Source organism: Ictalurus furcatus, chromosome 17 (assembly GCF_023375685.1).
Source record: "Ictalurus furcatus strain D&B chromosome 17, Billie_1.0, whole genome shotgun sequence".
NCBI lineage: Eukaryota > Metazoa > Chordata > Actinopteri > Siluriformes > Ictaluridae > Ictalurus > Ictalurus furcatus.
The window spans coordinates 4,269,574-4,290,655 of NC_071271.1; the positions used below are offsets into that span (position 1 = coordinate 4,269,574).

Sequence of the window (21,082 nt, forward strand, 5' to 3'; positions counted from 1 at the left end):
AAGGTAGGGGGCGTTCTTACCCCTCGTTCCTCCACTGGCACAAGTCGAGTGTGCAGGTCATCCAGAAAAGAGATGAGCCTCTCTGTCTCGTAGGGGCCAGTGACAGGGGCTTGAACCATGACCTCCCGATCATTAACCCAGAGCCATAACCACCAAGCCACCACTACATCGTTTCTCTCAAAAAGAGACCATGGTTTACAGCATGCTCAGTAATTCTGGCCCTTATCGCATCAGCGACCACCGCTCTTAGTCTTCCTCTCCTTTCTCCTCTCTTCTTTCCCCACCAACCTGTCTTCCTTGATCCATGTTTCCAAACTAAATCTTTTGTCTGTTTGCTAACGAGACTACAAACAGCACACTCGGGTGTTCTTTGAGCTGAAATTACGTTCGGCTGTGTCCGGAATGATGAAATATCCTGCTAAGATTTTCTACATGTTTCAGTCTGCACATTTCAATGTTTCAAAATGCACAACGTTTGTCATTGTCCTGTTCTGAACACGTTTTTAATAGAGACGCACCCATACTAAATTTCTCAGCCGATACCGATAACCGATTATTCAGAGTGACATCGGCTGATACCGATACCGATAGCTCTGCCTTTTATACCATCTTTTAAATGAATAATAATTAATTCCACAATTCTGAAGGAAATGCAAATAAAAACTTTATTCTCTCCATTTCAACACGTTGTTTCACAGTAACTGGGCTCATAAACATTAACACATCACTCTAATTAACATGAACACATGAACTCAATTCTGAAGATTAAAGTAAGCTTTCTGAACTTATTAAATGTTATTAATTCATATTAACATTGACTGAATTGTAAAATCCTCCTGTTAGTCTCACATTCACTCTCCACAAACACAAGCGTTTCTACTTCATCACTGAACATCACACTGGTCATATATAATATCAACTTTTTTATATATTAACATTAACTGGATATGAAATACACTACTCTACAAATATATTTTTCTGTGCAATATATACTTTTTGTCACCTCATCTTCATTTAAATCTTTCATCAGTGTACTGGCCCTTTAATTCAGCGTGGCAAAAAAATAAAATAAAATAAATAATTCGACTCAACGTCGAAACTCCCGCTTCACTGCTGCTCACTTCCAGTGTAAAGGTTTATCAGTGCAGAGATTACAGAGCTTACAAACTGCAGTTTTGTCATCATTCCACACAAGAGACATCTTTACACACACCACGAAATCAGTGTGTTTTCCCGCCCTCTTTTGAATGACAGGATATAATCAGCCCTGATCATAACGTGAAAAATATCCTTTATCGGCAGATCCATTGGTGCATCTCTAGTTTTTAACAGTTTTGGGAACAGTATGTTAGCGTTCGAAAACGTGCCGGAAAGTTGGTCGTTTTGCAGGTGATGGAGTAGGAATGAGAAAAGAGTTCATGGATTTCGGAGAATGTGGTCAGTGAATGCATTTTTGTGTGAAAGCAATTAAAAATGATTGACAGTTTGGTCCACTTACACTTCTGTTTCGCTGACTGCGTGAAGAGTTTTGAGCAGTGCATGCTAGCGATTGGGGAAAAAAAACTGTAAAGCTACATCAGTAATCCCTAAACTGTAATAATGTACCTTACATTATTATATATTTTTTAAATAAAAGATACAAACTAAAGGGACAAATTACGTTCCCTTAGTGGTTCCACAACAGCAACATGGAAAACCTTTCATTCTGAGTGTATAATAATAATAATAATAATAATAATAATAATAATAATAATAATAAGCGCGCATAGACAATGTCCCCGCCCACTGTCTTTCTGACTACTCTCTGATTGGCCGATCCCGTTTTTGTACTCCAGCTGTAAACTCCTCCTCCCGCTCCAGAACTCCGAGAGCCTGGCCGAGCGTTCCAGTCCGGTGAAGCTCGCGACCCCGCGGTTATCGCGCGCCACGTGCACAGAAGAGATTAAGACCCCCAGGATGTTATTTTCCATCACAGAGCACAAGACACATTCGGGATAATTATTATCATCGTTGCTGTTATTAAATCTTCGCTTGTCTTGGAGTTTTTTCCCCCCCTTCTTTTCTTTCTCTCCCTTGGATGAAAGCGTGCGCGCGCGGAACTATGACTTGGAGCTCGCGCTCGGGTCTGGCGCTGCACGCTCTGCTGCTGCTGTTGAGCGGAGGGGCAGGAGTGGCGCGCGCGTTCGGTACAGGCGGCACGGAGGAGGAGGAGTCGGAGTCTGCGTGCGAACCGATCCGCATGTCCATGTGCCGTGACCTAGGCTACAACGTCACGCGCATGCCGAACTTGGTTGGCAATGTACTGCAGGCGGACGCGGAGTTACAGCTGTCCACTTTCACCCCGCTCATCCAGTACGGCTGCGCCAAACAGCTGCGGGTACGAGTCCTCTCTCTCTCTGTCTCTCTCTCTCTCTCTCTAACTATCTCTCTATCTCACTGTCTCTCTCTGTCTGTGTGTGTAAGTTTTCTGAACTGATAAGATTGTTTATGTTTAGGTAAATCAGCTCTGCATGTGTGTATGTATGTATGCATGTGTGTATGTTTTGGTGTGTGTGTGTGTGTATGTTTTGGTGTGTGTGTGTGTGTTGGTGGTAGTAGATGCATATGTTTGGGTCTGCTGTGTGTGTGTGTGTGGGGGGGGGGGGGGGGGTCGTCTCCCGTCCTCACGTCCTCACCTCCTCACCTCCCTTCAGACACTGTGAACAGATCTAAACATAAACATGGGGTACCTCTCAAACTGTACAGTGAAACACAAGATGTAAAATGATCTCTCTCTCTCTCTCTCTCTCTCTCTCTCACACACACACACACACACACACACACACACACACCTGTATTTCTGTTGTAGCTTTCGGGTGTGTTTAATTTCTTTTAGCAGTAGGAGAGTGTTAATGAAAGACACATTGTCCTGTTCTGTAGATCTCTCCTGTTCTAGTGTGTAGTGTGTGCAGTATATACTGTTAGAAGTGTGTGTTAGTGTGTAGTGTGTGCAGTATATACTGTTAGAATGTGTGTTAGGGTGTAGTGTGTAGTGTGTGCAGTATATACTGTTAGAAGCGTGTTAGTGTGTAGTGTGTGCAATATATACTGTTAGAAGTTTGTAGTGTGTGCAATATATACTGTTAGAAGTGTGTGTTAAAGTGTAGTGTGTGCAATATGTCCTGTTAGAAGTGTGTTAGAGTGTAGTGTGTGCAATATAGAAGTGTGTGTGTGGTGTGTGCAGTATATACTGTTAGAAGTGTGTTAGTGTGTAGTTTGTGCAGTATATACTGTTAGAAGTGTGTTAGAGTGTAGTGTGTGCAATATAGAAGTGTGTGTGTGGTGTGTGCAGTATATACTGTTAGAAGTGTGTGTTCGAATGTAGTGTGTGCAGTATATACTGTTAGAAGTGTGTGTTAGAGTGTAGTGTGTGCAGTATATACTGTTAGAAGTGTGTGTTAGAGTGTAATGTGTGCAGTATATACTGTTAGAAGCATGTTAGAGTGTAGTGTGTGCAGTATATAATGTTAGAAGTGTGTTAGAGTGTAGTGTGTAGTGTGTGAGTATATCCTGTTAGAAGTGTGTGTTACAGTGTAGTGTGTAGTCTGTTCAGTATATACTGTTAGAAGTGTGTTAGCGTGTAGTGTGTGAGTATATCCTGTTAGAAGCGTGTGTTAGTGTGTAGTGTGTGCAGTATATACTGTTAGAAGCGTGTGTTAGAGTGTAGTGTGTGCAGTATATACTGTTAGAAGTGTGTTAGTATGTAGTGTGTAGTGTGTGAGGTATATACTGTTAGAAGTGTTTGTTCGAATGTATTGTGTGCAGTATATACTGTTAGAAACGTGTGTTAGAGTGTAGTGTGTGCAGTATATACTGTTAGAAGCGTGTGTTAGAGTGTAGTGTGTAGTGTGTGCAGTATATACTGTTAGAAGTGTGTGTTCGAATGTAGTGTGTGCAGTATATCCTGTTAGAAGTGTGTGTTAGAGTGTATTGTGTGCAGTATATACTGTTAGAAGTGTGTGTTAGAGTGTAGTGTGTAGTGTGTGCAGTATATACTGTTAGAAGCGTGTTAGAGTGTAGTGTGTGCAATATATACTGTTAGAAGTGTGTGTTAGAGTGTAGTGTGTGAGTATATCCTGTTAGAAGCATGTGTTAGTGTGTAGTGTGTGCAGTATATACTGTTAGAAGTGTGTGTTAGAGTGTAGTGTGTAGTGTGTACAGTATATACTGTTAGAAGTGTGTGTTAGAGTGTAGTGTGTAGTGTGTGCAGTATATACTGTTAGAAGCGTGTATTAGAGTGTAGTGTGTAGTGTGTGCAGTATATACTGTTAGAAGCGTGTGTTAGAGTGTAGTGTGTAGTGTGTGCAGTATATGCTGTTAGAAGTGTGTTAGTGTGTAGTGTGTAGTGTGTGAGTATATACTGTTAGAAGCGTGTTAGAGTGTAGTGTGTGCAGTATATACTGTTAGAAGCGTGTTAGAGTGTAGTGTGTGCAATATATACTGTTAGAAGTGTGTGTTAGAGTGTAGTGTGTGCAGTATATACTGTTAGAAGTGTGTTAGTGTGTATTGTGTGCAGTATATACTGTTAGAAGTGTGTTAGAGTGTAGTGTGTAGTGTGTGAGTATATACTGTTAGAAGTGTGTGTTAGAGTGTAGTGTGTAGTGTGTGCAGTATATACTGTTAATAGTATGTGTTAGAATGTAGTGTGTAGTGTGTGAGTATATACTGTTAGAAGTATGTGTTAGAGTGTAGTGTGTACAGTATATACTGTTAGAAGCGTGTTAGAGTGTAATGTGTGCACTATATACTGTTAGAAGTGTGTGTTAGTGTATAGTGTGTAGTGTGTGAGTATATACTGTTAGACGTGTGCGTTAGAGTGCAGTGTGTAGTGTGTGCAGTATATACTGTTAGAAGCATGTGTTAGAGTATAGTGTGTAGTGTGTGCAGTATATACTGTTAGAAGCGTGTTAGAGTGTAGTGTGTGCAGTATATACTGTTAGAAGTGTGTTAGAGTGTAGTGTGTGCAGTATATACTGTTAGAAGCGTGTTAGAGTGTAGTGTGTGAGTATATACTGTTAGAAGTGTGTGTTAGAGTGTAGTGTGTAGTGTGTGCAGTATATACTGTTAGAAGTATGTGTTAGAATGTAGTGTGTAGTGTGTGAGTATATACTGTTAGAAGCGTGTTAGAATGTAGTGTGTGAGTATATACTGTTAGAAGTGTGTGTTAGAGTGTGGTGTGTAGTGTGTGAGTATATATTGTTAGAAGTGTGTGTTAGAGTGTAGCGTGTGCAGTATATACTGTTAGAAGTGTGTTAGTGTGTATTGTGTGCAGTATATACTGTTAGAAGTGTGTGTTAGAGTGTAGTGTGTGCAGTATATACTGTTAGAAGCGTGTTAGAGTGTAATGTGTGCACTATATACTGTTAGAAGTGTGTGTTAGTGTATAGTGTGTAGTGTGTGAGTATATACTGTTAGAAGTGTGTGTTAGAGTGCAGTGTGTAGTGTGTGCAGTATATACTGTTAGAAGCATGTGTTAGAGTATAGTGTGTAGTGTGTGCAGTATATACTGTTAGAAGCGTGTTAGAGTGTAGTGTGTGCAGTATATACTGTTAGAAGTGTGTTAGAGTGTAGTGTGTGCAGTATATACTGTTAGAAGCGTGTTAGAGTGTAGTGTGTGAGTATATACTGTTAGAAGCGTGTGTTAGAGTGTAGTGTGTAGTGTGTGCAGTATATACTGTTAGAAGTATGTGTTAGAATGTAGTGTGTAGTGTGTGAGTATATACTGTTAGAAGCGTGTTAGAATGTAGTGTGTGAGTATATACTGTTAGAAGTGTGTGTTAGAGTGTGGTGTGTAGTGTGTGAGTATATACTGTTAGAAGTGTGTGTTAGAGTGTAGCGTGTGCAGTATATACTGTTAGAAGTGTGTTAGTGTGTATTGTGTGCAGTATATACTGTTAGAAGTGTGTTAGTGTGTATTGTGTGCAGTATATACTGTTAGAAGTGTGTGTTAGAGTGTAGTGTGTGCAGTATATACTGTAAGAAGCGTGTTAGAGTGTAATGTGTGCACTATATACTGTTAGAAGTGTGTGTTAGTGTATAGTGTGTAGTGTGTGCAGTATATACTGTTAGAAGCATGTGTTAGAGTGTAGTGTGTGCAGTATATACTGTTAGAAGCGTGTTAGAGTGTAATGTGTGCACTATATACTGTTAGAAGTGTGTTAGAGTGTAGTGTGTACAGTATATACTGTTAGAAGTGTGTGTTAGAGTGTAGTGTGTAGTGTGTGCAGTATATACTGTTAGAAGTATGTGTTAGAATGTAGTGTGTAGTGTGTGAGTATATACTGTTAGAAGTATGTTAGAATGTAGTGTGTGCACTATATACTGTTAGAAGTGTGTTAGAGTGTAGTGTGTACAGTATATACTGTTAGAAGTGTGTGTTAGAGTGTAGTGTGTGAGTATATACTGTTAGAAGTGTGTGTTAGAGTGTAGTGTGTAGTGTGTGCAGTATATACTGTTAGAAGTATGTGTTAGTGTGTAGTGTGTGCAGTATATACTGCTAGAAGCGTGTTAGAGTGTAGTGTGTGCAGTATATACTGTTAGAAGCGTGTGTTAGAGTGTAGTGTGTGCAGTATATACTGTTAGAAGTATGTGTTAGTGTGTAGTGTGTGCAGTATATACTGCTAGAAGCGTGTTAGAGTGTAGTGTGTGCAGTATATACTGTTAGAAGCGTGTGTTAGAGTGTAGTGTGTGCACTATATACTGTTAGAAGCGTGTGTTATAGTGTAGTGTGTGCAGTATATACTGTTAGAAGCGTGTGTTAGAGTGTAATGTGTACAGTATATAATGTTTGAAGCGTGTGTTAGAGTGTAGTGTGTAGTGTGTGAGTATATACTGTTAGAAGCGTGTTAGAATGTAGTGTGTGCAGTATATACTGGTAGAAGTGTGTGTTAGAGTGTAGTGTGTGCAGTATATACTGTTAGAAGTGTGTGTTAGAGTGTAGTGTGTAGTGTGTGCAGTATATACTGTTAGAAGCGTGTGTTAGAGTGTAGTGTGTGCAGTATATACTGTTAGAAGCATGTGTTAGAGTGTAGTGTGTAGTGTGTGCAGTATATACTGTTAGAAGTGTGTTAGTGTGTAGTGTGTAGTTAGTGAGTATATACTGTTAGAAGCGTGTTAGAATGTAGTGTGTGCAGTATATACTGTTAGAAGCGTGTTAGAGTGTAGTGTGTGCAGTATATACTGTTAGAAGCGTGTGTTAGAGTGTAGTGTGTGCAGTATATACTGTTACAAGCGTGTGTTAGAGTGTAGTGTGTGCAGTATATACTGTTAGAAGCGTGTGTTAGTGTGTAGTGTGTGCAGTATATACTGTTAGAAGTGTGTATTAGAGTGTAGTGTGTAGTGTGTGCAGTATATACTGTTAGAAGCGTGTCTTAGAGTGTAGTGTGTGCAGTATATCCTGTTAGAAGCGTGTGTTAGTGTGTAGTGTGTGCAGTATATACTGTTAGAAGTGTGTATTAGAGTGTAGTGTGTAGTGTGTGCAGTATATACTGTTAGAAGCGTGTTAGAGTGTAGTGTGTGCAGTATATACTGTTAGAAGCATGTGTTAGAGTGTAGTGTGTGCAGTATATACTGTTAGAAGTGTGTCTTAGAGTGTAGTGTGTGAGTATATACTGTTAGAAGCGTGTAGTAGAGTGTAGTGTGTAGTGTGTGCAGTATGTACTATTAGAAGTGTGTGTTCTAAATAAACGAATCCCATCTGAAGAAGGGTGAAGAATGTCCCAGTAATTCAATATCATTATATTTTGCACAAAAATGTTGCACTATAGAAGTGTTCTCAGCAAACCCAGAGAACCTTCTGAGTTTTCGTGAATGAGAGCACAACAGTTCCTGAAAGAGGAATGACAGATCTGTTCACCTTCGCTCAGATTTACTCTTTAGCAATCCCATTTGTATTTCTTAAAACGGTCTGGTAAGAGGGGTTAGTCAACTGTGACCGATCGGCAACGTTCGGAACGGAAAGCCCCGAGTAACTGCTACAAAATGTAACGAATCTCAAGCAGGTTAACTAAAGAGGTTCCTGGAACTCACCCCAGAAACAAAAATTTTTAATCTCTCTTGTGGGAATACGTCTGGAGAAGTTCCTGGTCCCACCTTTACCAGAATTACAGTGCAAAAGTACGAGAGAGAGAGAGAGAGAGAGAGAGATTCCAGGAGAAACGTACATTGTTCACCAGTAAAGTAACAAATAAAATACTTTCTGCCAGTACACAGAAGACTTCGTGAAAGAAAAGGACAATTTGCTTCAGATTGTCCTTCTGAGGGACACTGAGGTACCAAATGTCCTGCTCTCGCTCACCTCAAAGACGAGCTCTTCGTATGTGTGATTGTTTCTTAACATGTATGTATGTAAATCAACGTAGATTTATGCATGCCAAAATATAAAACAATGTCTAAAAAATATTTTAAAACTGTCTTTCTCTATCTGTGTCTCTCTGTCAGTTCTTCCTGTGTTCAGTCTACGCCCCGATGTGTACAGAGAAGGTTCCGGAGCTGATTGGTCCGTGTGGCAGCATGTGTCTGTCCGTGCAGAGGAAGTGTTTGCCCGTGCTGCAGGAGTTCGGCTTTTCGTGGCCTGACCTGCTGAACTGCAGCCTGTTCCCGCCCACAAATGACCATGCCCACATGTGCATGGAGGGGCCGGGTGAGGAGGACGAGGACGACGTTCGCTTTCCTTCAGTGCGCACGCTACGGCCACGCCACGGCCTTGACGCCGAATGCATCCCTCTTGACCATGACCCTGGAGATGACCCGACTCCCCCAGACCGCTACGTATGGTCAAAGCGCAGCAGTTCCTGCGTGCTGCAGTGTGGCTATGACTCGGGATTATACAGCCGTTCTGCCAAGACATTTGCTGACGCCTGGATGGCACTGTGGGCGGGGCTTTGCTTCGTTTCCACCTCCTTCACAGTGTTGACATTCCTGCTGGACTCGGGACGGTTCGCCTACCCAGAGCGTCCCGTCGCGTTTCTGAGCGTGTGCTACAACGCGTACAGTGCTGCCTTTCTGGTATTGCTAGCAGCTGGACGTGAGCGCGTGTCATGTGATGCCGATGAGGCTGCCGTCCCAGTCCTAGCGCGGGACGGTTTAAAGAACTCGGGCTGCGCTGTGGTCTTCTTGTTAGCTTACTTTTTCGGTATGGCGAGCTCCGTATGGTGGGTAATCCTCACACTGACTTGGTTCCTAGCAGCAGGACTTAAGTGGGGACATGAGGCCATTGAGATGCACAGCTCCTACTTCCACGTGGCAGCGTGGGCCATCCCAGCGATTAAAACCATCGTGGTGCTTGTCATGCGCCTGGTCGATGCGGATGACCTCACCGGCCTGTGCTACGTCGGCAACCAGAACCTGGAGGCACTCACTGGTTTCGTGGTGGCACCACTGTTTACTTATTTAGCTGTTGGGACGCTGTTCATTGCCGCCGGACTTGTCTCGCTGTTTAAGATCCGGTCCAACTTGCAGAAGGACGGCGCCAAGACGGACAAGCTGGAGCGGCTTATGGTGAAGATAGGCGTCTTTTCCGTGCTCTACACCGTCCCGGCTTCCTGTGTTGTGGCGTGCTACTTCTACCGCGTCTCAAATTGGTCTGACTTTCAGCGAGCGCCGAGTGACTCGTATGCCGCTGCCGAGATGCTCAGGATCTTCATGTCCTTGCTGGTGGGTGTAACTTGTGGCATGTGGGTGTGGTCTGCCAAGACGCTTCAGACCTGGAAACGCCGCTGGACACGCCTACTCTGCCCACAGAGCAACACACGGCGGACCCACACCAACAAAAATGGCAGTGGTAAAGGGAATGAGACTGTGGTGTGAAGCAGTGATATGAACAGAGTGACATCTGGTGGACACTTGATGTCACTGCATCATTGTTCTCTCTGGACAGATTTCACCAGATTGTTGTTTGTTTTTGTTTTTTAAACACTGGACAATATGGCACAGTGAAAAACATGCAGAAACACACAATAAGAAGTTGTGTCATGACAGGAAGCTGCATGGTGGCAGGAAGTAGCAGGGCTGCTTCTCCAGTTTTGCTGAATGGACAATGTGCCTTGTTTCTCAGACCTCCTGCCACTCTTTGCTTTGCTCCCACATTGTGGTAGCTTTCATTTACAATGCAGCAAAGAGACATGGGAAATTGAGGTTTTTTTCCTTCTCCTTTACAGCACCATTTACCTCGCATCGAGATCTGTCCTCCGCAATCGGATTCTAAAACCCCGGTTTAGCGTTTGACTTCCTGTATGCAAAATAGCACCCTGCTCGCGAGCTCTTCAGTCATTAGCAATATGTAGCACTGATTTGGGAAACACACTGAGTGATGTTTTGTTTTGTTTCACTAAAGTTCACTCCAATGTGGATGTATCCTCAACGCCACACCCCGTTCACTATATAGTTCACATAAACATGTTGAACGTCATCGGTCCATCGTGGACAGTCTATGTAGGATACATCGTTTGTATGGATTTTGTGTCTGCATTGGATGTCCTCCATTATAGGCTCTTTTCTTGTTTCCCGGGTAACCACATAACCGACGGTCCAGATATTAGCAACATGTTAAAATTTGGATGGTTCATTACTGAATGAACCAGCCAAGAGTCTTGTTCATTAGCTGACGAATTGAACCTGGTGATAGGCAACATCTTAAAAACACGATGGTGACCTGATGGCGAATTTCAAAACAAAAAAACAAAACAAAACAGTGAAATCAGACGATTTCTGAAAAAATCCTGGAGTGTTTCCAATTAGCAATCTATTTCTCCTAGTTATGTGAGAAGTGTCTTAAATGTAAAATGGCTACCTTGCTAAAATTTCAAGGATTAACGTCAACTAGGAGATTCTTCCAATGTAGAGAACTATAAATCTAATACCGGTTTACAGAACTCACGCCGAGTTTATCAGAGGAAGTAGTAAAGTAGGTTGTGGGCACCAGGAAATGATACTCAGCATATACTTAATGTTCTGTCTCCATGTTGATGTACTGCAACTCTATCATGTGTGGTTCCTTATATTTACCACAGATAAATTTATCTTCCCTGAACGCCTAGCAGAGGAAACGGGTGCTTTTCACACTTCCGGGGGAGGGGGGGCTGCTGTAAGTAGCCTTCGTAGGTCAACTTTACTTCCAATGCAACAAAAACAATGTAGCGAAAGAAATCCGAATAGAATCAAAAACAAATGGGAACTGCAGTGGAATCAAATGAAACAAACAAGCTGCAACGAGTAGAAATAAACGAAGCTAATCTGACAGACTCAAAAGCTAACCTCAAATGTGTGTGTTCCTCTCTCCTCATTGACTGCTAGCATAGAGTTCTGAATAGAACTGAGCTGAACTGAGGTAAATGATATCAGATATTTACTTCACTACACGCCTAGCTTCATGATCATGTTAACGCTAACACCGGTTAACGTTACCGTACTCCGCTAGCTCTGAATGAATTCTTCCGTGAAGGATTTTTTATCTTTTATGCAGCTTGGAATTTCTTGTCGTTGATTTTGCTAACAATTCTGGACACATCTTCAAAGATTAGTCTTGGTATCATCGATTAAAAAAAATAAATCAGCTGTAAGGTTTATGGGAAATCATTTTACCTCGTGTCTATGTATTTCAGTTGTGTTTTTTTTTGTGTGCAAATGGCGCAATGTGAGACGCAAAAATTCATGTTATTTACATATTAAATACAGTAAACCATGGCTATTTAATGATCATGCAACACAAACAGGACTAACTAGAGCTATTTTGAAATGAATTAACCGCTAATCAGGTAGTTCGAGTTTGCTAGCTAGCCTAGCTAGCAATGGATAAACAATAAAACTGCCCCTGTGATCCTCCTACAAGTTTCCCTTACAAGGGATTTGGTTGTTTGGTTGTTTTTGACCACTGTTCTAACTACCTTGTGCTGTACTAGTTAAGAAGATTGAACTAAAGTTATGATTAAAACACAGATCTTCTCAGACTAGCACAAATAAGCTTACACGTCACCTCACCTGGAACACGATGAGTCCTCCATTTTTTGTGGAAAAGGTTTATTACAAACCAAGTGAAGCACATAGAGACTGGGTTTACTAATCTAGAACTTTTTAGGCTTAGCCTTCCCAAACCCCGTCTGCTATCCGAAATGGTTCCCTACTCTCATGCAGTCCTCTGGGGTATATTGTTAAGACACTGTTCTCCACTGTGCTACTAGACAATGCTCCCTAAATAGCACATTGTAGTGAAAACGGTGTGGATGTTCTAGAACCTTCCTGGTCTTAAACATTTAGGGTGAACCTTTAAAATGACGATGCAAGAAATGTGGGGTAAGTGTGGGGCAAGGGCACGTGCACACACAAACACACACACACAATGTAAAGTGCAAGACAATCGCTGAAGTGAATGTATGAATGTATGTCATGTTACAAACTTTTACTAAAGTGCCTCAGACACACACACACACACACTTTACCGGAAGTCTGTGAAGTTCTTCTGGATTAGTGTGTTCTGGGTTTGTTATTATTTTTTTTTTGTGTAGCTTTTAATTGTGTTGTAATATTGTAAAATGCTAATTTATCTTTGTAAAAAAAAAATCAACAAAATGTAAAACAGGTTTGTTATTTAAACAGTTTTGTATGGGACGAAGATGAAATTAAAAACTCTGGGTTTCTGACACTTAATTTGTGTGCCTGTGTGTGTGTGTGTGTGTGTGTAAGAAGTTCATACACATGGATGGTTAAAAATTTATTGCACATCGAAATCATTATAAATACAATATAAAACGAAACTGACAAGAGCATTTCCTTCAGGAAAGAGGTTTATAAAGGACTTGAGAGCGGTTTTGTCCACATTTGAGAGGTTTATTACATCAGGTTTATTAAGGTAAATGGATGATGGAGAGCATTCTAGAGATTCTCAAACCTCTCCTTCATACACATTCACACTCACACACGCACACACATACACACACACACACACACACGGTTGGATTTACTGGGCTGGCGTATTTGTGTGGAAGTTCTACCAATGTTCTTAACGTAACTGAACACATCTTTACTGTTTATTAGGATAATACTAGCATTAGCCATGCCTACAGACAGAAAGTAGACCATAGTACCATTCTAGAACACTATTTATAAACAAAATTGTGTTTCTAATGACTAAGCCATGTCCCCGCTGCCCCGTCACCAAACTAAGGATGGGGAGGCGACCCGCCTGCAGCCGACGCCCTAATGGAGAGATAGAAATCTTCCACAGCCTCCCTGACTTGTGGACCTACTTGAATTTGAATGGCTAAAGTACCAGTTACCAATTAATGATACACCTGTTGGCCTCTTTCATGGGTTGGAGTCACCGGAGTGGGGCATGGTCCGAAAAAGAAGAATAAGGCACAGCCAAGCATATCATGCTTGGATCATTCTCTATCATGCTGTGCTTGCTGTCCCACATTAAGAGCTTGCAGCTGATCACAGCACCTCCTCCACCAACCGGGACAACGTGGCCCCCAGCCCTCTGTCCAACATCTGTCCACATCAGTCTGTAAAACAAAACGGAGAGAGAAGTCAAGAGAATTTACTGAGGTCAGTCAGAGTGTTGATGATGGCTGAATAATTAGGCACAAACCTACAATAATAGCAGGCCAGCCTCTGAAACTTCCTCACCTTCTTTTTGGTCATGGGTCTTAGGCAGGCCACAATTGCTGCAGTCTTATCAATTTGGGGACACACCTGGTATTACCCAAGTGGAAGCCCAGGTACTGTACTTCCGCCTGTCCGATTGAACACTTCCTTGGATTTGCTGCGAGTCCTGCTTGTCTCAAGGATCTCAGAACGGCCCTCAAATGTTTAAGCCAAGAAGGACAGTGAGATAAGGAAGAAGGGGAATATACCGCTAGATGGTCCTCAGCCAGATAGATAGCCTCATACAATGTGGAAGGTCGGTGGTACTCGCAACAAACTGCTCCTCAAACATGTGGTCTACAATGTAGACTTTTGTGTCCCTCCTTTAGCAGCCACCTGTGACCGAAATCTTGGACCTGCTGGCCAAAGATAAAGACTCTGTATTTGTTGAAGGTCAGGATCTGGAACTGCTCACAGTGTTGTTCTGGAGATCGACTAACCCCTTGTAGGGTCGCCCTTTTTACATCCTTGTACTCCAGCTGATTTTCTAGTGGGAGCTGGTGACAGCATACTTGAATCTGGGCCGTGCCCATGCTACCGTAACACACTCAAAGAGCTCTACAAATGCCTGTGCCATCACCAGGACCTCCAAGCAATATTTCTGCTCGGTGCACAAGTCAAGGAAGGCTTGATATTTGGCTTGGTGGAGGTCGGTGAGATACTTCGCAATTTCCACGAAGGACGACGACACCAAATCGATGAACCCAGCTTTCTGCACCACTGTAAACACCTTTTGATGAGGTCTGGAAAAGTAAGGAGGCAGGTGAGAATGGGGTGTTGAGTTATTTGGGGGTTATTTCCTGCTCAGCTTTTCAGTTCAGCCTTTTTAACGAAAATATGTGCTTTAATCAAAAACCAAAACCTTCCACAGTCATGCACACTCCTAGGCTCAGCAGAACACCACCAGGAGAAGTTGGCACTGTTTCTCTCTGCTCCGCATCCTCACTCGCAACGGGTAAAATTAAGTACACACAGGTGGACACGCATTCATTAGATCACCCCGTCCTCTAAACCCTGCCCTTCCTGCAACAAATAAATATTGTTTAGCCTTCTAGAACACTTCCTAGTTTAGCGTCATGGAGCACTTGCAACTTATATCTCCTTACATCTCTCTCCTATGTCTTCTAACATGTAAAATATGACATATATGTGGAGCTCGGAGCGCCAATAATACGAAGGACACCTCGAAGGAAGCGAATTTTCAGAGACAGACACAAACAATCCCAGATGACTTGATATCTATTTGATTAATATTTAATGAAAACATTTACTTTTAGAGTAAATGAAATGACATGTAATATGTTGGGGTTATACGTGCGTTTTCAGAGCGGTTATTCTCGTTGTGCGGTAATGTTCCCGAGCTCTGGCAGCTGCGACAGTGTTACTTTTCACAGGTTTAATAAATTTCATCATATTTCCACAGAATAATTTCTTCCTCTTCAACCAGAAGTATGCACACCTGTTGTTTTTTTTTTTTTTTCATGCTGAACGTTATTGCTGAAAACGTCTGGCTTTTATGTGCACGCATGCGCTCGCTGAGTAAACCTTGATTCAGGGATAAAACCTGGGCTGAATGAGAAAGTTGATAACCAGCGTCATGGTATGAATAGTACATAGATACAATAGAACACTGGGTCGTAGAAAAAGAAAAAGAGTGCTATTAGCCCTGCTGCAAAAATCACCCTACCCCCATATGTGCTACTATTCTGCGGAGCTCGTGGTAGGGGAGTGTGCAAGGATTCATGCGGAGACTGAAGTTCAGGAGTAAGCCCAGGTAAGCTCAACTGTACTTCTAGGGACTGCAGCGTATCCAAGTCAATTAGGCTCAGAGGCAAAGCGGGGTCGTCAAGGTCCTGACAGAGAGTGGCAAGCGTAGACAGAAAATCCTCCTCTGTTGGGGTTACAAATTCCTGTGGGCTTAGATCTTAATTAACCCCGGGGTGGATCTGTTTGGTTTTGTCAACTCAAAACTTACTCTGTGACTCTGAGTTTGTTGAACTCAGTTGGTGAAACAGGCCTCTAGTCATACTGTTTACTCTGTTCATTCCGAGTACATAGTTCACGACTGCAAACCAAAATGAGTTGGTTCTTCTTTCTGTATTAGCCTGGTGAGCGTTCATCACCGACTGTCTCTCTCCTGTTCAGTGGAAATGCGATATGCTTATTGGTGACCCGTCTCCGATTAAGAACGTGCTGCGCATTATGAAGAACAGAATAAGGTAACGAACGCCTTGTAGAGTCGCGCAGCTGAAGAAATGCATAAGGGATGAATGGGGAAACTTCCGCTCGCTAAACTTAACCAACTGGGGTCTTCACTCAAACGCTTAATAAGTGTTATTAAAGGAAAAGCTGGTGTCAGACAGTGCTAAACAGTCGACTGTCCCGACTTTGTTCGAGTGTGTTGCAGTCATCGGATATAAATAAATAAAATTCACAAAGTAAAGCATAAAATAATGTGTTAATAATGTGTTTTCAGTATACTACAGCGTGAACTGAATGTTCAAATGACTCTTTTGTTTGTTAGGTTTTTTGCATTTTCCATACTGTCCCAACTTTTTCGGAACTGGGGTTTTATACACACACACACACACACACACACACACAAAATTCCAATGTACAAGTCAAGTACTGTGTTTGCTTTTGTGCAACATTCCAAATCATTTAAACGCCATAGGCAGTTTTTTTTTTCATCGGTCAATCCAAATGAAAAATTACTCCAGGATATAGCATTTTGCTAATGCTAGTTTATAAAGTGTATAAATTACCAAGCATGTTAATGGGACAGCTGATTTATAGTGCATTTAGTGTAATTATATAATAATAATAATAATAATAATAATAATAATAATAATAGAGGACTAAGCTTATTTAGTAATGTTAATTTCCTTAAATGCAAATTTTTTTTTTTGTGCTATTAATATTTCAGGTTCCTGTTTGTCATCATCTCAACTCTGCAGTTAATGAGCACAGGTAAAACACACATAAATTAGACAAATGTCTTTTATATATATATATATATATATATATATATATATATATATATATATATATATATATATATATATATATACAACTAACTGATGTTGTGCTACACTTTAAATCTAACCCTAAACAAAACCTCAGTAACTAAAATGAAGCTTTTGGATCTTAAATAAAAGCTGACAAAAGAAAACACACACACACACACACACACACAAATCGCCTTGCTATTCTGAGTGTCTCCTATGTAAAATCTGAGTGATGTGTGTGTCTGTAGGTGCCGGTCCTGTAGTGCACAATGTGCAGGGGATTGTGGGTGGAAGTGTAAAAATGCACTGTGAGCTGGAGCACCCACACATCGTTAGCAGAGTTTACTTCCAGAAGACAGAAGATGGTATGGAAGTCTTCATCAACGGGTTTTACTCCAGAGGTCCACTCACAGTGCCTGAAGAGTACAAAGATCGCACCATCGTCGACCAAACAGAACTCAGCATGGAGATGTACAAGCTCTCTCCTGCCGACGAGGGAGAGTACACCTGTATCATCTTTTTCAGTAGTGACTCTCTCATCAAAAAAACCAAGTTTCACCTCACAGTTACAGGTACACACCCACACCCACGCACACACTTTAAATCTGCCTAAACATTTGAGATGGTTTCCCCCCCCCCCCACAGTTATTACATAAAGATTGGTTATTTAAATGACTTCCTGTCAGTAAAAGAACCATCATCTGCTGAAGACTAAGTCAGAGCATGTTATGTTTACATTTATACCATTTTAAATTATATTGTTACTCCTTGGCACCTACAGTATCTTCTGCACTAGCTGTTATATCAGACACTTCCACACTAAAACTGTGTACTGTTCGATGCTACACTGTTACTTCTGTGCCGCTTGTCCTTATTTAGTAGTATTGTACTGTCCTGTGTTGTTAGCACACGTCTACACGTGCACTTTGTGTAGAAATTTGTAGATCTTGTTTAGTTCCGTGTCGTCTCAGTTGGTTAGTGTGTTGTTTTATGTAGCAGCGTGATCCTGGAGGAACGTTGTTTCATTTCACTGTGTACTGTAACCAGCTGTATATGGCTGAAATGATAATAAAACCACTCGAACTTGAACTTGAACTTGATCATGCTAGGATAGAAAACAGTGTTACTGAACGGCGTAGACTAGAAAAGACACCGCACGTCACGGCATAGCCGAGTGAAAGTGCAGGATCTACGCATTACTTGGTTTATTGAGTTGCTGAAATAACCAAACCTACTGTAGAGCTGCTCCACCTGCCTGAGCTATGTGGCACCAGAGCCCTCGAGATCATCCAAGATCATTGCTTCCCGATGCATTTAAACTCCAAGTGGAGCGGGTTCTCCTGTTTCACCTTCACTTGCCAAAGTTTTTCAGGTAACATGCAAGATCTATGGGATTCCATAGTGGGTTCTATCCCATAGAGTGAATCGACTGAAATAGAACAAAAATGCAACAGATTTTGTCAGTATCTTAAAGAAAATGGCTAAGTCTATGGGGGAAAAAAACGTATACATATGTACGCCAATACCAGCTTCTCCACAATCTTTCAAAAGTTTTCTTGCGCATTCCATGCCGAGTGATAATGCATTTGATAATGTCATTATGCATAGTGGCTGGTGTGTGTATGTGTGTGTGTCTGTGTGTGTGTGAACAGTGTACAGTGTGTATGATTAACTAATTTTTGGAATTTTAACTTCCCCCTCTCTTTCTGTGTCTGTTTATCTTGTTTTTATCTCAGCCAATTACAGCGTTTCAGTCATAACCATCTGGGGTTGCGGCAGTGACCCAGCCGACTATAACTGCGTGATCGGATGCTCGGCGTCAGGGGGATATCCTCGCAGCAGTGTAACCTGGGGTGTGGTCGGAGCTGACATGAGCAACCTCCTGATGAGAAAAAGGGTCCCTGTGTTTACGCAGGACAGAGACTCGCTCCTTTGGAACGTGTCCCACGTTGTTATGCTGAACTGCAGATGGATGGTTAACACCTGGATCACCTGCTCTGTTGGGGGAGTTGTGTCACATGGTGTTAGTGTGTGTGAGTACTGTACACACACACACACACACACACACACACACACACACACACACACACACACAAATTGCCTTGCTATTCTGAATGTCTCCTATGTAAAATCTGTGTGATGTGTGTCTCTGTAGGTGCCGGTCCTGTAGTGCGTTATGTGAAGGGGATTGTGGGTGGAAGTGTGAAAATGCACTGTGAGCTGCAGCACCCACACATCGTTAACAGGCTTTACTTCCTTAAGACAGTAGATGGTAAGGAAGTCTTCATCAACGGGTTTTACTCCAGAGGTCCACTCACAGTGCCTGAAGAGTACAAAGATCGCACCATCGTCAACCAAACAGAACTCAGCATGGAGATGTACGAGCTCTCTCCTGCCGACGAGGGAGAGTACACCTGTATCACCTTTTTCAGTAGTGACTCTCTCATCAAAAAAAACAAGTTTCACCTCACAGTTACAGTTACAGGTACACGTACACACACACACACACACACACACACACACACACTTTAAATCTGCCTAAAAGTTTGAGATGTTCCCCCACCAATAGTTATTACATAAAGATTGGTTATTTAAATGACTTCCTGTCAGCAAAAGAACCATCATCTTCTGAAGACTAAGTCACGATATGGAGTTTGAGACGGATGCAAGTGCAGATTTTAAAGTTTAATAAAGAACTAAACATACAAAAAGACACTATGACTTTGGGGCAAAACACTGTGGCAAAGACTAAACATGAACCAAAGAACAAAACACGGTTACAAAGACAAACGTGAGACAAAGAGTGCAGTGCAAACTGTGGCTATATGCACAAGTGCTCGATTCAGGTGCAGGTGGTCATGTGACTGTGATGCAGGGGCTGCTGGGAACTGTAGTTCAGAGTTACTTCTTTGCTTACATGACAGAACCCCACCAAAGGCGCTTCTCCCGGAATACGCCAAAATACACTCCCTCCTTCTGGCAGTCCTGGCCCTCTGGGTCAGGGTCATAAATATATTAAAAAGGAATAGACATAAATAAATAGAATAGATGTAGAAAAGACAGATCCGTTGGCAGGGTTCATTAAAGGGGGACATATAGAAAATGTTTTGTACTGTATATTGGGGGGACAGATTGGTATTTCCTCAACATTCGGGGGGACACGACCCCCCCAAAGAATGCGTGGTTATGCCCATGATTAACAGGAAAGTGATTCAGGTGCAGGTGGTCATGTGACTGTGATGCAGTGGCTGCTGGGAACTGTAGTTCAGAGTTCCTTCTCTGCTTACATGAAAGACTAAGTCATAGTATGTTCTATGGGGGAAAAAAACGTATACATATGTACGCCAATATCAGCTTCTCCAAAGTCTTTCAAAAGTTTTCTTGCGCATTCGTCATAATGCATTTGATAATGTCATCATGTATAGCGGCTGGTGTGTTTGTGTGTGTGTGTGTGTGTGTTTGTGTGTGTGTCTAAAGTGTGTTTACAGTGTGTGTGATTAACTAATTTTTGGAATTTTAACTTCCCCCCAGCCTCCTGAAGAGCAAAGGGGACCCTGTGTTTACGCAGGACAGAGACTCGCTCCTTTGGAACGTGTCCCACGTTGTTACGCTGAACTGCAGACGGATGCTTAACACCTGGATCACCTGCTCTGTTGGGGGAGTCGTGTCACATGCAGTCAGTATCCACATCTAGACTATTTCTAATTAAGATTCGCTTACGTTTATCTAAAAAAAAGTAAAGTTTCACTGACAATCATACTTGTACAAGCAATATCTCAGCACACCTATATAGGTCTTCTTTTATTCTCCCAATTCCAAGGAATAGAAATTTGTAAAGGATCAGTATTTTAAAAAGTAATTGCTATGAAATGTCATGTATAAATATAAACATGTCTAAACAGCCAGAAGAATTTCTTAATAAAGAAATTAATAATGTTGAAATATATCTGCATGTACGTGTGTGTGTGTGTGATCTATTTTTTCTATACGTTAACTGTCCAGATGTGCATGCCAACCAAAGATTTATTAAAAGTTTTTTTTATGTAAATGCTAGTTGAAATCAGTGAGACGTGAAGAAAATGTAAAAATGTATGCAAGACTCGTAAGTTATTCGTAAGTTCTTTGAATGAGCAAAACTTTCCTAAAGAGCTACACACACACACACACACACACAAACACACATTGAATTTTTAAACATCTTAAAACATCTTAGGGAGTTTTTCCTTGCCACCGTCGCCACTCAGTGGCTTGCTCAGTTGGGATAAATTCGCACCTTTAATATCTGTATACCATGTTGATATTTCTGTAAAGCTGCTTTGAGACAATGTCTATTGTAAAAAGCGCTATACAAATAAATTGAATTGAATTGAATTGAATTGAATTGAATTTTTCAG

The 21,082-nt window shown here is 41.7% G+C and overlaps 2 protein-coding genes across 3 annotated transcripts; both read left to right on the plus strand.

The window, feature by feature from the left end:
• Positions 1-1,863: 1,863 nt before the first annotated feature.
• fzd4 (frizzled class receptor 4) lies at positions 1,864-12,681 on the plus strand. The gene is made up of 2 exons (XM_053647546.1): positions 1,864-2,377; positions 8,479-12,681. The coding sequence occupies exons 1-2, from the start codon at positions 2,078-2,080 to the stop codon at positions 9,844-9,846; spliced, it is 1,668 nt and encodes a 555-aa protein (XP_053503521.1). The 5' UTR covers positions 1,864-2,077; the 3' UTR covers positions 9,847-12,681.
• Positions 12,682-15,437: 2,756 nt separating this feature from the next.
• Positions 15,438-21,059, plus strand: LOC128621795 (T-lymphocyte activation antigen CD80). 2 transcript variants are annotated; one of them, XM_053647761.1, is made up of 7 exons: positions 15,438-15,454; positions 15,785-15,899; positions 16,607-16,650; positions 16,937-17,260; positions 18,425-18,721; positions 18,844-19,173; positions 20,220-21,059. In XM_053647761.1, exons 2-7 carry the CDS (start codon positions 15,838-15,840, stop codon positions 20,225-20,227), a joined length of 1,065 nt encoding a protein of 354 aa, XP_053503736.1. In that variant the 5' UTR covers positions 15,438-15,454; positions 15,785-15,837; the 3' UTR covers positions 20,228-21,059. The 2 variants fall into 2 exon arrangements, with proteins under 2 accessions (XP_053503736.1, XP_053503734.1); XM_053647759.1 differs by lacking the exon at positions 15,438-15,454 and having other exon boundaries at positions 15,725-15,899.
• Positions 21,060-21,082: the final 23 nt, after the last annotated feature.